Source organism: Phocoena phocoena, chromosome 2 (assembly GCF_963924675.1).
Source record: "Phocoena phocoena chromosome 2, mPhoPho1.1, whole genome shotgun sequence".
Lineage (NCBI taxonomy): Eukaryota > Metazoa > Chordata > Mammalia > Artiodactyla > Phocoenidae > Phocoena > Phocoena phocoena.
The window spans coordinates 167,268,411-167,283,280 of NC_089220.1; the positions used below are offsets into that span (position 1 = coordinate 167,268,411).

Genomic DNA, 14,870 nt, shown 5'->3' on the forward strand with positions numbered 1-14,870 from the left:
AAATTTTAAGTAATAATGTAAAAATTACCTATAAGTCCGCAATTTAGTTTTCTAAACATTTAGTAGAAAATTATTTTCATATATATAAATTATAATCTTATACTCTTTTGTCGTTAAATATGTCCCCAAACCTTGAACTTTATGACATAATATTATTATACTATAGAGTATATTATAATTCATTTTACCATTTGTCAAGTTTTTGGGATGTGGATTGCCCCTAATTTTGTCCCGATATAAATAATACTGTGTGTGAAACATTCTTTTTTTTTTTTTTTACATTTTTTAAAACTTTTTTATTGGAGTATCCTTGCTTTACAATATTGTGTTAGTTTCTGCTGTATAACAATATCCCCTCCCTCTTGCATCTCCCTCCCTCCCACCCTCCCTGTCACACCCCTCTAGGTGGTCACAAAGCACCGAGCTGATTTCCCTGTGCTATGCGGCTGCTTCCCACTAGCTATCTGTTTTACATTTGGTAGTGTATATATGTCCATGCCACTCTCTCACTTCGTCCCATATTTCCCTTCCCCCTCCCCATGTCCTCAAGGCCATTCTCTACGTCTGCGTCTTTATTCCCGTCCTGCCCCTAGGTTCATCGGAACCTTTTTTTTTTTTTTTTTAGATTCCATATATATGTGTTAGCATATGGTATTTGTTTTTCTCTTTCTGACTTACTTCACTCTGTATGATAGACTCTAGTTCCATCCACCTCACTACAAATAACTCAGTTTCGTTTCTTTTTATGGCTAATATTCCATTGTATATATGTGCCATATCTTTATCCATTCATCTGTCAGTAGACACTTAGGTTGCTTCCATGTCCTGGATATTGTAAATAGAGCTGCAGTGAACATTGTGGTACATGACTCTTTTTGAATTATGGTTTTCTCAGGGTATATGCCCAGTAGTGGGATTGCTGGGTCATATGGTAGTTCTATTTTTAGTTTTTTAAGGAACCTCCATATTGTTCTCCATAGTGGCTGTATCAACTTACATTCCCACCAACACTGCAAGAGGGTTCCCTTTTCTCCACACCCTGTCCAGCATTTATTGCTTGTAGATTTTTTAAAGATGGCCATTCTGACCAGTGTGAGGTGATACCTCATTGTAGTTTTGATTTGCATTTCTCTAATGATTAGTGATGTTGAGCATCCTTTCATGTGTTTGTTGGCAATCTGTATATATTCTTTGGAGAAATGTCTATTTAGGTCTTCTGCCCATTTTTGGATTTGAAACATTCTTATAACTAAATCTTGTGTGTGATTCAGATTACTTCCTTGGGGCAACTTCCTGCCAGATCACAGTGTTGTCTCATTGTCTCATTTCCAGTCTTTATAACTTATTGTATTAGAAATTCCAGAATAATGTAAAATCCCACGGTTGCCATCAGGCGTCCTTATCGTTCGCCTACTTAAGAAGAATTCCTTCCTCACCACTATAGATGTTCTTTCTCTTAGGAAGTGATGCTCATGAATGTTGCTTTCCACATTAATTTCAGTTGTGATAAGTGTTCCACTCATGGAGGCACTCTGTGTGATGAGCATAGAACATGGAAACTTACCCAGTTTGGGTAGTTCTATGAAACTCCTGTGTCTACCGCCTGGTGTGTTACAGTGAAGGCACTTAAAAAAAACCCTATATTGTGTGAAAAGTCAGTGAAAGTAAGACCTCAGGAATGAGTTGATGTGAGCCAAGTTGATGTGAAGTATCTAAAATTTTGATAGATACTTCAAAACTGCTTAATCAAAGGCTTCATCATTTTATATTTCTATCAGCATGAAAGTGTCCATTTTCTAGCATTCTAACCAGTAATTGATATTATCAATGTTTTTAACTTTTTGAATCTAATGGATTAAAAATGATATATTTTAAATTTACATTTCCTAGTTACTTGTGAGAGTGAGTACTTTTTTCTCATTTTTATTTCAATTTGTATTTCTGCTTTGAATTTCCTGTTCACAGCAGGGCTGTGATTTTCCATTTCACATGTGTCTTTATATTTCAGTGGAGGTTAGTAAAGGTTGCTTCAGGAGCTGCTAGCCAATGCTATTTTAAATGACAGCTTTAAAAGTTGGATTTTGAAAGTGATAGGGGCAAGGTTGAGTGATACCATTATATAATGTCAGTTCTGTCAATTTCCCTGGGCAAGTTTTTTATCCTCTTTAAACCTCAGCCTCCTCATTTATAAAGTGGGGATAATAATAGTACCTACTATTTGTCATGAGGGTTAAATGTTTTTGTGAGGATTAATTAATATAAAGTGCCTAGGATAATGGCTTGCACAAAAATTCGACTGTCATCATGTGTTACGTAATGTTGTCAGTGTTGTTACTTATTACCACTTTTATTATCAACATTTTGTTAAAGTCAGAGGTGTCTTTGGGAAAAATGGCACTGAATGAGCAAATTAGCAATACTAGGTACAATTTCAGGTCTCTGTTTTACCCAGTACAGTGGTTGTGGATTTACTCCCTTTCCCCAGAGTTGGCTTTTTCATTCCCAGAATTTATGCATTTATACTTCCTTCATGGTCTTAAAGATGTGGTCAAAAAAGAAACAAAGAGAAAACCATAGTAAGTGGAGTATATTCCTGGGGGCGTTAGGAAGCCGCTCTTCTGGACCTTGAAATCACACCTGCACAGCATGTCGTGAAACCTGTCACATGATGAAAGCTGCATTTCAGAGGCACCTTCCTTATTATACAAACTTCTGCTACAAAGACAGAAAGAATAAAGGGAAGCAAACCTACTCGCTTAGCTTGTCCTCAACAAAGGCTTAGGGGATTTTCTGAGGCACAGATGTGTGTAGTTATGGTTAGATAGACTGACTCAATGGAATTTAAATGCGCAACTGGGAAGAAAAGACTTTTTTGAAATATGAATTTCTTCTTTAAAAAATCTTCAACAGAAGATGAGGATGATGGGGTCCCTCTTATTCCTAAAAGGAGCCTCTGCATTCTAGTTTCTGATTGAATGTAGATACCTTGGTTTGCTTCCATATAGGAACAGTCTCTGAGGAAACTGTCATAGACAGTGAGGTTTGGGGGCACCAGGAGGCCCACTGTGCTGATAGCCTTGCTCTTAACTTTCAGAATTCAAGGTCTTTGCCTTTAGGTTTTAAGTGTTGGCCATCTACTTTGTCTTCCAAGTCCTACCTGGAGGAGCAACCATTAAACTACTATTAATCACTAACACTCTAATTGGCATTTATTGTATCCCTTTTATTTAAAGAAGGTGGGTAAAATTAAGGCATGGAAGAAATTAGAAGTTGGGGATTAGGAGAAATAAGGGAATTCCTTTGAAATGTATGCCTAACTTGAAGAGGGCAGGCCTGGATGAGATGACAGAATTGATTGAAATAATGGAGATGAAGACAAGAGTGAATACAGAGGCAGGTGTCTGTGAGGAAGCTGAGAGGACAGTGACCCCACCCATGCCTGAGTCCGCTCTCCCTCCCCCCATTTCACCCCCCCCCCCCCCCCCCCCGCCTCCGGTCCAAGAATTGATAGTACGTTGACAGTTTCTTCTATGTCCCTCCTCTCTCCTTCTCCCTCCTACCTCCTCTTATTAAGATTTTGACCGTTTAACTTATCCTCTAAGTTGAAGAGGAGCCCATGGAGTAAAAGTGAAGGATTTTCTCTCCACTTGAATGTGCATCAGCACGCATTACCTTCTCACTTATTTACTCAGGGAAACAGTTGGTCAACAAAATTTGGAGGGGGTTCTGGAAAATACCAAAAGTAAAACTAGGAATATTTCATAAAATCCACTTTTATTTCTAGCCTATAGATGTAGATTTTAGATAGTTTGACTACAAAATAGGCAATTGATTACCATTAACCAGGATGGGAAACATGAAGAGAAAAGCAGATTGCAAAATGGAAAAATTTAGTTTTTGAAATCTTGAGTTTGAGGTGCCTATGGGTCATTCAGGTAGAACTGTTTTATAGCCAACTGAAAATATGGCTCTGGAGCTCGAGAAAGAGGCTTAGACTGAAGATACAGATTTGGAGTCATTACTTTAAAAAGCTTCAAATATTGATTGTTTATAGAAAACTACTTTAGTAATAGTTCATCTTTCAATGAGGTTAAACACAATTGCTTTTTAAAAAATCGATTACATTGTAAAACTTTTTTCTAAATTTTGGTTTTATAACATTGTTTTAACTTTTTAGTGATTCTCTAGTGTCAAATTTCGGCTTGTACTTAATTATTTCTCTTGTATCTTTTTGATTTGATAGTCTAATTCAAATGCATTTGTATAATATATTTTAGAGCAAAGAATAACTAAGTAGGATCCAACAAAGAGAAGAGAGAAGACTAATTAAAATAACCCTCAGTTAGTGTGACCTTTTTATATTCTATATTAAAGAGCATCTGTTTCTAATTAAAACATGAATTTATTATTTGAAAATCTTTCCTGAACCATGTTCATAATATAAAATATAAAACTTTAAAATATCAAGATAATTATTAATTGCAAATATGTTATGACTTGCTAATAAACATTAAGACTAACTGAAGTAGCAGAATTTAGTGAAACAAATGGTTAGAATTGACAGTCACAATGTAAACAGGATGTTAATTAATATGACTCCCATTTTTTCCACTTCGTCTTTTGCTAAACAAGTTTAAGAGTGATACACTCCATGTGAACTGAATTTCGTAATACCCATTTAACAGATCTTCTTAATGCACCAAAGTTTGACAAAAATCAGAATCCAATCTACTCCATCTAATCTAGAAATATTTATACTATTTTAGAGATAGAATTTCGAATTCCTGTTTCCGTCATCTTTGCATCTAATTAGCAGTCATTCTCCCACAACCTTTTATAGTCTACCTTTGTTTTTGCCTGTCAGATATAATACTGCTATTTTAAATTTCCGAACCGCTTACTCTTCTTGCAAGTAGGGGGCATCTCTTACACCTCATTAAATCATCTATTTGTTTATCCACCAAAATGCTCATCATATTTCTTTGTGCATTTGTAAATGTCTTATCTGAATGGAACTTTTTGTTAGACTGTCTCCAAATTTCAGACACAGTATGAAATATCTCTTCATTTTACACTCCGTCTAGTCATTCCATGCACTTCCAAACATGCTATAGAAGACAGACAATGTGTTAAAGACAAGCTTAACAGTTCTAAGCAATTCTGTTTCTGTTCTCACATTTTTTCCCCCATTTAAGAAGCCTGAGGAGAGTTGATGTTGTCCAGCTAACATCTAATGGGCCCTATTGCCTATGTGTGAGCAGTAGTATTTTAAAGTAGTCACCTTACAGATCACAGTGTTCAACATACCAAATTAAAAAAAAATTCTGAGATTAGAAAGTTCAAATGATGAAGAAAGATTGCTTAGATTTGTTGCTACTTAGCTATCAGGTGAAACTGAGCAAAAAATGTCATCTCTTGAATTACTCTGGGTATAAAATATACTTAAGTTTAAAAAAATGATTGGTGTCAGACTAGATGATATTTGAGTTTACCTCAGTGTAACTAAGATTGATTTTTGAAAAAGTAAGCAAAGTGTTTTGTCTCATTAATATCAAATTTTAAAGTACTTAGTACTTTATGTTTTAATTATCATTCCATTCCATTTTCATGAGAGGGAATTTGTTTTTTCAGTGATCTACTTTTTATTTGAAAATATATCCATTACTCTCAGTAGCTTTTTTTTCTTTCTTTTTTTTTTTTTTTTTTTTGCGGCACGCGGGCCTCTCACTGTTGTGGCCTCTCCCTTTGCGGAGCGCAGGCTCAGCGGCCATGGCTCATGGGCCCAGCCGCTCCGCGGCATGTGGGATCTTCCCAGACCGGGGCACGAACCCACGTCCCCTGCATCGGCAGGCGGGCTCTCAACCACTGCGCCACCAGGGAAGCCCTCTCAATAGGTTTTAATCAATAATAGAATAAGCAAATGACATATTCTGTTTCAATAATTTCATGCCACTTTACTTAAGTAATCCTTCTCAAGGCAAGATTCTTTTTGTAATATCTTAGTCTGTACCATTCACTTCGGTGTGCTTTTTTGACACTTAAGAGAATTCATCTCCATGAATAGAGTATGAATTACTCTATTTATTAGTATTGAAAGAAAAAGGAATAGGAGGTTGCAAATAGATTATAGAGAAGTAGCAGCTATTTTTGTAAAGAAGCTGTGGGAAAAATGAGGACAAATCAGGACATAATCATCTGCATCTTGGGAATGCATTCCAGTGGCATCTTGCTGGGGAGGCTGAGTGCGGGAATGACAAAGTCTAATAGGAAGTGCTTTGGCATTTAAGTTGCTTTGGTCATAAGCACAGACAGGTGACCCTGGCTGAGTAAAGGTGATCCAAAATGTTCCTTCTCACGCATTCTAGTTATTCTGCATCTCTGCAACAGCAGTGAGAGTCAACCACTTTGAGTTATAAAATCAGGCACTGAACTCCTAAAAGATGACACACTTCTAGGTGTCCACATCATCTGAAACAAAGCAAAGGGGGAACAAGGCAAGCATCTCACGAAATCCTGCAAAGCAACCAGGAGACGTTTCTGCCCAGCAGTGCATGGTGAACCATAACTAACAATGAATGAATGGTTGTTTTTTATTTCACATATATAAAATATCATTGACTTTTTTCTTAGTGTGCTGTACTGTTTTAAAGAATATGAAACTATGTATACGTTACTCTGAATTTTATTTTTGGATAAACTTACTTTTCTAAAAGGTCTTAAACAACACCATTGCAAATTACCATGTCATACAAAAATGAGCTTTCTTATGAAGTCTTAGAAATTTAAAAGAATTCCTAATTAAGGCCATGTGACAATTTGTTTCAGTGTTTTACATAAAACTGTCAGGAATTTAAAATCGACTAGCAACCTATTTTTATTATTAATTAATTAATTTATTTTATTTATTTTTGGCTGAGTTGGGTCTTTGTTGCCGCGCGCGGGCTTTCTCTAGTTACGGCTTGCGGAGGCTGCTCTTTGTTGCAGTGTGCAGGCTTCTCATTGCGGTGGCTTCTCTTGTTGCAGAGTACGGGCTCTAGGCGCGCGGGCTTCAGTAGTTGTGGAGCACGGGCTTCGTTGCTCTGCGGCATGTGGGATTTTCCCAGACCAGGGCTTGAACCCGTGTCCCCTGCATTGGCAGGCGGATTCTTAAGCACTGCGCCACCAGGGAAGCCTTAAATTGACTAGCAACTTTAAAAACTAATATCTGAACCAAATTCCTTAGTTGTAGTTTATTTTTAAATACTCTAATAATGCTACATATTTTTTTATTGTAGTATTACATTCATTTCTGTTCCTTTGGGTAAGAAGGTGACTGAGGGACAGATTGGATGAACAGAGGAAATCTCCCTGACTTGGGACCAGCAGCAGTGGATGACGGGACCTTGTTCTGTTACTCGTTGGCTGAGTGAGCTTAGATATGTTGACACCACCTCATCTATCTGCCCATGAAAGATTGTCCATGTCCATTGACTGAGAGCCTGCTCTGTGCCAGGCAGCATGATTACTAATCTTTACAGCAGTACTTCATGATGGGCATTATTACACCCATTTTATAAATGAAGAAAGTGAAGCTCAGAAGGTCAGGCAACTTGCCCAGGGTCACACTGCTAGTGAGCCGCCAATGCTGAGATTCTGAACTGTGCATATAAAGCCCATGTGTTCATTCCACAAATTTATAATTCTCTGAGTTATTTATACTTCACTTTGGGAATCTCTATCCTGACCATATTCTGCTTTTTTATACCTTTTTTACTGCTGAGAATTCTTCTGAAAACCTGTTATTGATTTTTAACTAACCATATTTTGAGCAATTGTTCCTTGACACATTTTTCTAAATCTGATTGGTTTTTCAGTGTGTCATCACAGATCTTCTCTAGACAAACTGATTTCATGTAGTCTGCCAAACTGGATGAGTCTTTTCTCATCCCTTTATATAATTGTAAATAAAATTATTAAAAATAGTACCCTCTTACCTCTCAATGTCAGGGTTCTTTTCAGGACATCTTGCCTCCAATATATTGTTGTGTAATTATTTCATCAGGTGGTTGTCGGGTTTCATTTGTAATCTGTCCATGGTTTTCTCTATAGAAAACCATGTAATCTGTCCATGGTTTTCTCTATAGAAATAGAAGAATTAAAAGAAAAAGTGCAGCTCGTGAGAATGTTCCGCCAGAATGGCAAATTCTTTTCGTAAATGCTGTAGAGTTACAGAGTCCTGGTTTGTCATCCAAACCTATGCTAGTTCACTCTTTTCAGAATCTGATTCTCTTGCTTTCGTATATTTTCATTGTACATGCTGAGATCCAGCTGTATAAAAATGTCTTCAGGCTCAGAGGTTCCTTTTGTAATAGAAAGAAACTTTAATTGCTGCAAGGCTGAAGATACCAGCGGTGTTCAAAAATAGCTACACTGTTTTAGCAAGATATACATTAATTTCCCCAGTGGTGAAAAATGTTTAAAAAATACAAACGAAGTAGTTAGTCCCTATAGGATCAAGGAAATAATGACAAACTATTTTAATTATGTTTAGAAGTTCAGACTTTAGCGTTCTTATCATCTTATTACTTCCAGTAAGTTAGCTTCCTTTAGGTGCTTACATCCTAGGCAAATTCTGTGACAAGCTGTGCTTCATCTTATGCCTCTGTACTTTACATCTGGAGATTATGGAATTTAGATGCTGACTTTGACCTAATTTTATAAAATTGGTGTAGTAAGATTAGCCCTTCTCTTTTGTCTACAGGTTTGATATCTGGCTGCTGTAATTACCTCGTAAGTCAGTTCTGAAAGTTTAAGAACGGGGGAAAGCGGGATGGAGTGGAGTGAGGTAGAATCTGCTCTCCTCTTTTGTAAACTCTGGAATGATATTTATTAGGCTGTATGGAGTCTAAGCCAGAGAATTAGGGTCAGTAGCTCCCCCAGGTTTATATTCACCTATAAGTGTCATACATACTTTGATCATTTTATGCATGTTGTCAGTACTGAATAAAATTTATTAAGTAGATATTAGTTAGGAAGGGCTTTGTTTAGAATTCTTTGCATATTGTGATACCTAATGGTGGAATTTTCTAATAGTTGAGTTGACACATCTTAGATGATTTTTCCTTAATTTTATTTATTTAATTATTAAAATGTATGTTACACAGCAGTATATGACTACATCTCCAAAGAAAGTAAAGTATTTCCAGATAAGTTGATCTATCCTCAAATCTACTTCTCCAGGAAATAAAATACATTGTTATCAGTTTGGTATATATCCTCCAGACCTGGATTTGTTATAATATACACACACACACACACACACACACACACACACACACGCACACATGCACACACACACACACACAGAACATGTGGTGTTGCTTTGTGTGTATGTGTTTTATTAAATAGTACCATAGTTTGTATTGTTGATCATTTTTCAAGAAAGTTTTTCAAGGGTTTGCCAGTTAACAGCTCTGGTTAAAAAGAGTTCCATACCACAATTTCTATCTCAGGCAAAACTGTGAAGGAGATGAAATTTATTTCTTGGCCTCTATTATTTTGTGCATTATCTTTTTCATCCATCTTTATTTTTCAATCCCTCCTCTCTCCTTTCTCATCCTATCACTTAGACCTTAAGGAAAGGATTCCTATCCTTCACGTTGAACGTAAGTCAGTGTATTACTTACAACACGTATATTAATTGTTAGCACCAAGTACAAAATAGAATGCTTTGTTCCAGTTAAAAGAACTTCCAGTACCAATAAGACAATGTGGAAGTGTTTTAGGGAGCATGAGATTTCTTCTTTGTCCCTGAAGTCCCACCTATTAGGTACCTGCTCATTCTGTGAGGCCATGAGCCAACTCAGCCCAAGCATATTTTGAAAGAAAATGCACAGATTTTGAACAGGGCTTACATTTGGTTATGGAACCATTTGTCGGAGTTCCAGTTTATAATTTGAAATCATGGGGCTCCTCTACTCAACCAGGAGGAAGGCAGTGAGGTATTAAGAGTTCAGCATGTCCAAATGAAAAGGAGGCAGTTTATTTGCTCTGAGAATATGTAACAGCATGCACCACTACAACTGTTTTTATGTGGTAGTGATGGTTGTAACATAGCTAAGAGCCCAGCGGCCCTAAACAAAGAACTTCTGTGTTCCCTACCACCAGGCTTTTGCTCCTCTGGGGTCATTTTGGACCCCAAACTTTAAAAAAATGTTCACAGCTACTTACATATACCTCTGTGGTTTTCAAATTCATGATCCTGCTGCTGTTTTCTACCTTAAGGAATGCATACCTACTTATTACATATCAGGCAAGATGCCAGCCATTTTTATATACTTTATCAAAGATGTCAGGTTTAGTAAGGCAAAGATGAGGATACCCATTTTACAGGTGAGGCCATTGACGTTCAAGGTCACCTAACTAAAGTGGTTGTTTCATAATTCAAACTGAGATGACGTTAACTGCAAAGTCTATCTTTTCCATTAAGCCTTGCAGCTTCTTTTTATATCCCTTGTTTTCAAACAATATTGCATAGACTTTTTTTTATAAGCAGTCTTGCATTATATTTTGGACTCACTCTAAATTAGTATCATTTTGGAGAAAGTTTAAAAACTAAACTATGGAGTATTCATAATTAGGTATGAATGTAATTTGCCGTGTTGGAAATTCTGCCAGCCAAAAGCCATTTAAAGTCTTGCTGATAGAAGTTTTCTTTTCACTAAGAGCATCTGCTAGCTAAAATAATGACCAAAAGGGAGAAGCCACTCGAATAATCAAGTCTGTTCACTGACTAAACTTGTTTCTCTGTTCCCAAATTCTTAGATTAATGAAGACCCTGAGTTGTTTTGAGGGATTACACAAAGTATTCCTCTGTGTCTAGCAATGTCCTCCCAGTGTTTTCAAGAGGAATAAGAATTTTCCCTGGCAGTCCAGTTATCTGACACTTTTTTTGTTTTTAATGTAATAGACTTGTGGTTTAGCATTTCACTGCCTTTTTGTGGTTGCAAAATTAATTGAACTACTTAAAAGTATTTCCCTGTTAAGATATCATATTTACATCAGGTGTAATTTGTGTATACATTTTACGTTGCATTGAGTGAAAACACAGGTGTTCTAGAACGACCTGTTTTTGTGTTTGTATTCTTAACCGATATGTTTACTCTATATTGATATTTGAACTCATCAAAGCAAATTTTATTATTCTAAATAAGATTGATAGTTTGGTCTTTCATTTCTTGTCACAGCCCTAAGCATTTTGCTTTGGGAAGAGAATACTATTTTGAGTCTAACAAAATATCTTAAGATTATTGAATATATTTATGCTTAGCAAACTTTAAATAATCAGGAAGCTTATTTGAAAATCAACTTATTCTTTTGAATTTTGAGTTAATAATTTAGGCATTTCATAAAGTGAGATACCTCTGTTTTTAAATGTGATTTATGTTATTTAAATAGTGAAGCTCTGTTACTGAGTTTTGGGAACGGCGTTTTGACATGGTGCGAGATGTACCACTGATTTGCTAAGACCTTGTACATATTTTTGTTTTATCCGCTGAAACCATTGCTCAGGTATTTGTGAAATGGCTTAGGGATAGCATTCAGAAATGCATTTGTGGAAGTCTCACCTCACACTAGTCAGAATGGCCATCATCAGAAAGTCTACAAGGAACAAATGCTGGAGAGGGTGTGGAGAAAAGGGAATCTTCCTACACTGTTGGTAGGAATATAAATTGATGCAGCCACTACGGAAAACAGTATCGAGGTTCCTTAAACTAAAAATAGAGCTACCACATGATCCAGCAATCCCACTCCTGGACATGTATCCAGAAAAGAAACTAATTCAAAAAGATATATGCACCCCAATGTTTATAGGAGTGCTATTTACAATAGCCAAGACATGGAAACAACCCAAGTGTCCATCAACAGACAATTGGTTTAAGAAGATGTAGTATATATACAATGGAATATTACTCGACCATAAAAAAGATTGAAATGTTGCCATTTGCAGCAACATGGATGGACCTAGAGGATATCATACTAAGTGGCGTAAGTCATAGAAAGACAAATATATGATATTACTTATATGTGGAATCTAAAAAATAATACAAGTGAATCTATATACAAAACAAACTCACAGATAGAAAACAAACTTATGGTTACCAAAGGGGGAAAGGGAGGAGGGGGAGAGATAAATTAGGAGTATGGAGTTAACAGGTACATACTACTATACATAAAATAGATAAGCAGCAAGGATTTACTGTGTAACACAGGGAACTATAGTTACTATCTTGTAATAACCTGTAATGGAAAATCTGAAAATATATGTAACTGAATCACTTTGCTGTACACCTGAAACTAACAATATTGTAAATCACCTATACTTCAATTAAAAAATCAAATTAAAAGAATATCCTTTTTGAAAAAAAAAAGAAATGCATTTGTGGCTGATGTTTCAGCAATACAGGCAAGACTTTTTGTGTCTGTGAATTTCTTAGATTTGGAAGGATCTTCTAAATAATGTTCTCAGTTCAGTGATTCAAATTTTAGACAACAAAATTCTGTGAAGCCACTGGCAATATCATTAAGTCTACCACTACCTTTATAGTCAGTCTTATTGCATGTTTCAGTTAAGTCCACTGGTCTGAAATATAAGCCAATTTCTGATTATTTCCCCCCCACCAAAGAATGTTGTTCTGCTTGAGGCATTGTCACCAGAGCTTAAATTCTTCCATGCCTAGAAATGTCAATTTACATTGACCTTTTTATTTTTGTTGTTGTTTTTAGAGCATCAGGGCGTCGGGCCTTATCCTGTTGGAAACAATCCTTTTTGGGTCTCTGCTTCTCTACTTTCCGGTAAGCAACATTTTTATAATTGCATGTTTAAAATAGCCATTTTATTTTGCTATATACGTATACTGTATTATATATACTATATACTATATGTATATATGCTTATATATATTTCTATATCTGTATGCAAGTTTGTATACCTATATCTATATTGTATAAAATGTAGATGTAGATATATGGTAGATATATAAACAAGGGCTTTACAGATATTTAAATCCTGGCTCTTACCTACTGGGTGACCTTAGACAAGCTGGTTAGCATTTCTAAACTAACCTTGGTTTCCTCTCGTAAAATGGAGCTAATTATTCTTTTCTTCCCAAATTTGTGAGAAGTGTTAACTGCTTAAGTGAGCTCACATATGAAAGGCATGCTTGGTATGTACATATAAACACCGGCTTCCTTCTTCTGAATCAGAACCGTGAGACACACCAAGTAGTTAATGCTGAAAATTTCCAAATGGTCACATAGACAAATAACGAGAATAAATGTGTGTGTGGTACTAGTGGTGTGGAGAATCATAACAGACCTTCCTATCCCACTAGTTACGTATCTGTAACCAGAAGATAAGTACTGATTCTACTAATTCAATTCAACCACTTGTATTCAGCAGTTCTTGTGTGTTAGGCACTTTGCTAATCTGGGAGTACTCTGTAAGTGAGAGAAACTTGCTTTCTCTTCTCAAGAAGGTTACAGCTTAGAAGAGGAGATGAGGAAGTACAGGTAATTATAATATAATGTGACAAAAGTTAGGAAGAGTAGAAGAGCAGGATGCTGTGGAGGCACTTAGGAGAGACGCCTAACCAAGTCTGGGGAATAAAATATCACTTGACCAAGATCTGAAAGATGAATAGATGTTAGAGAAGGAAAAGGTAGGCCTTCCAGGGCACCACATTCTTTTTGGTTTTCCCCTTACCTCACTAACTGCTCCATTTCAGCCTTCTTTGCTGATTCTTAATCTTCTTTCCCACTTTTTATTACTTGAGTGTCTCAGGACTAGTCCTTGTAGCTTTGCTTAGTCTACATTCTCCCTTGGGATCTCGTCTAGCCTCAGAAGCTTTAAATGTTGTTGAATTGACAATGACTCCTTACTTTATATCTCCAGCCTAGACTTTTCCCCCAAGCTCCAAACTCACTTTCAGCTGCTTACCTGACAACTCCATTGGAAGGTCCAGTAGAATTCCCTGTCATGTTCCTAACTGAGATACTGACCTCCCAAAGTCAGCCCGTCTCTCTGTCTCCATTGACGGCGACTGCAGCCTTCTGGTTACTCAGGCCGCACACCTGGGAGTCATCCTTAACAACTCTCTTTCTCTCACATCCATCAGAAAACCATTCAAAACATAGCAGAGATCCAGCCACTCCCCACCAGTTCACTGTTAACTGCCCTAGCCTAAACCACAGTCACTGTCTTCTGAGTTATTGCCTCATTCTCTTCCTCCATGCTTACCCCCTACGATCTATCTTCAAAATATCAACCAGTTTGAATGCCAAAGTTAGACCATGGCATTCCTCTCCTCAAAACTCTGAAAACGTTTCTCATTTTACTTACGGTAAAAGCCAGAATCCTTAGGATGGCCTTCAAGGCCCGACATGATTAAGATCCTGCGCCTGCATTACTTCATTTTCTGATCATCTTTCCTGACTCACTGTTTACAAGCGTTCTTAATCTACCCAGGTTTTCTACTTCTTGAATTACATTTTATATTTCTCCTTAAGATAGAAATGTATTTAGGTATAATCATTTTTATTTTTCCATACAATTATCCATATTACTTAAGTTTTCTAATTTACTAGCATAGAGTTATACACAGTAATTAATAATAGAAGCGGTATAATAATACAAAGACTGTTTATCATGCCTGGTACTGTTGCTGTATAAATGGCATGTTGTACATTGTAACATTTAATCTTCCTGGTTGAACTACCAGGCAGGTATTTAACCAAAGTCATAGAATCACGCAGTTACAACGTGAAAGCCTGAAATGACTTCAGTAATCTGAGTAATAATCATCTGAATATCTTCTCTTGCTCTGCCATCA

The 14,870-nt window shown here is 36.5% G+C and overlaps 1 protein-coding gene across 1 annotated transcript in view; it reads left to right on the top strand.

Moving 5' to 3' along the window:
- Window positions 1–14,870, top strand: part of GPR158 (G protein-coupled receptor 158) — a 316,868-nt gene that overhangs the window by 203,058 nt on the left and 98,940 nt on the right. Inside the window, exon 5 of the mRNA XM_065872293.1 lies at window positions 12,766–12,834. Coding sequence (XP_065728365.1) covers window positions 12,766–12,834 — 69 coding nt within the window. The remainder of the gene's footprint in view (window positions 1–12,765; window positions 12,835–14,870) is intronic.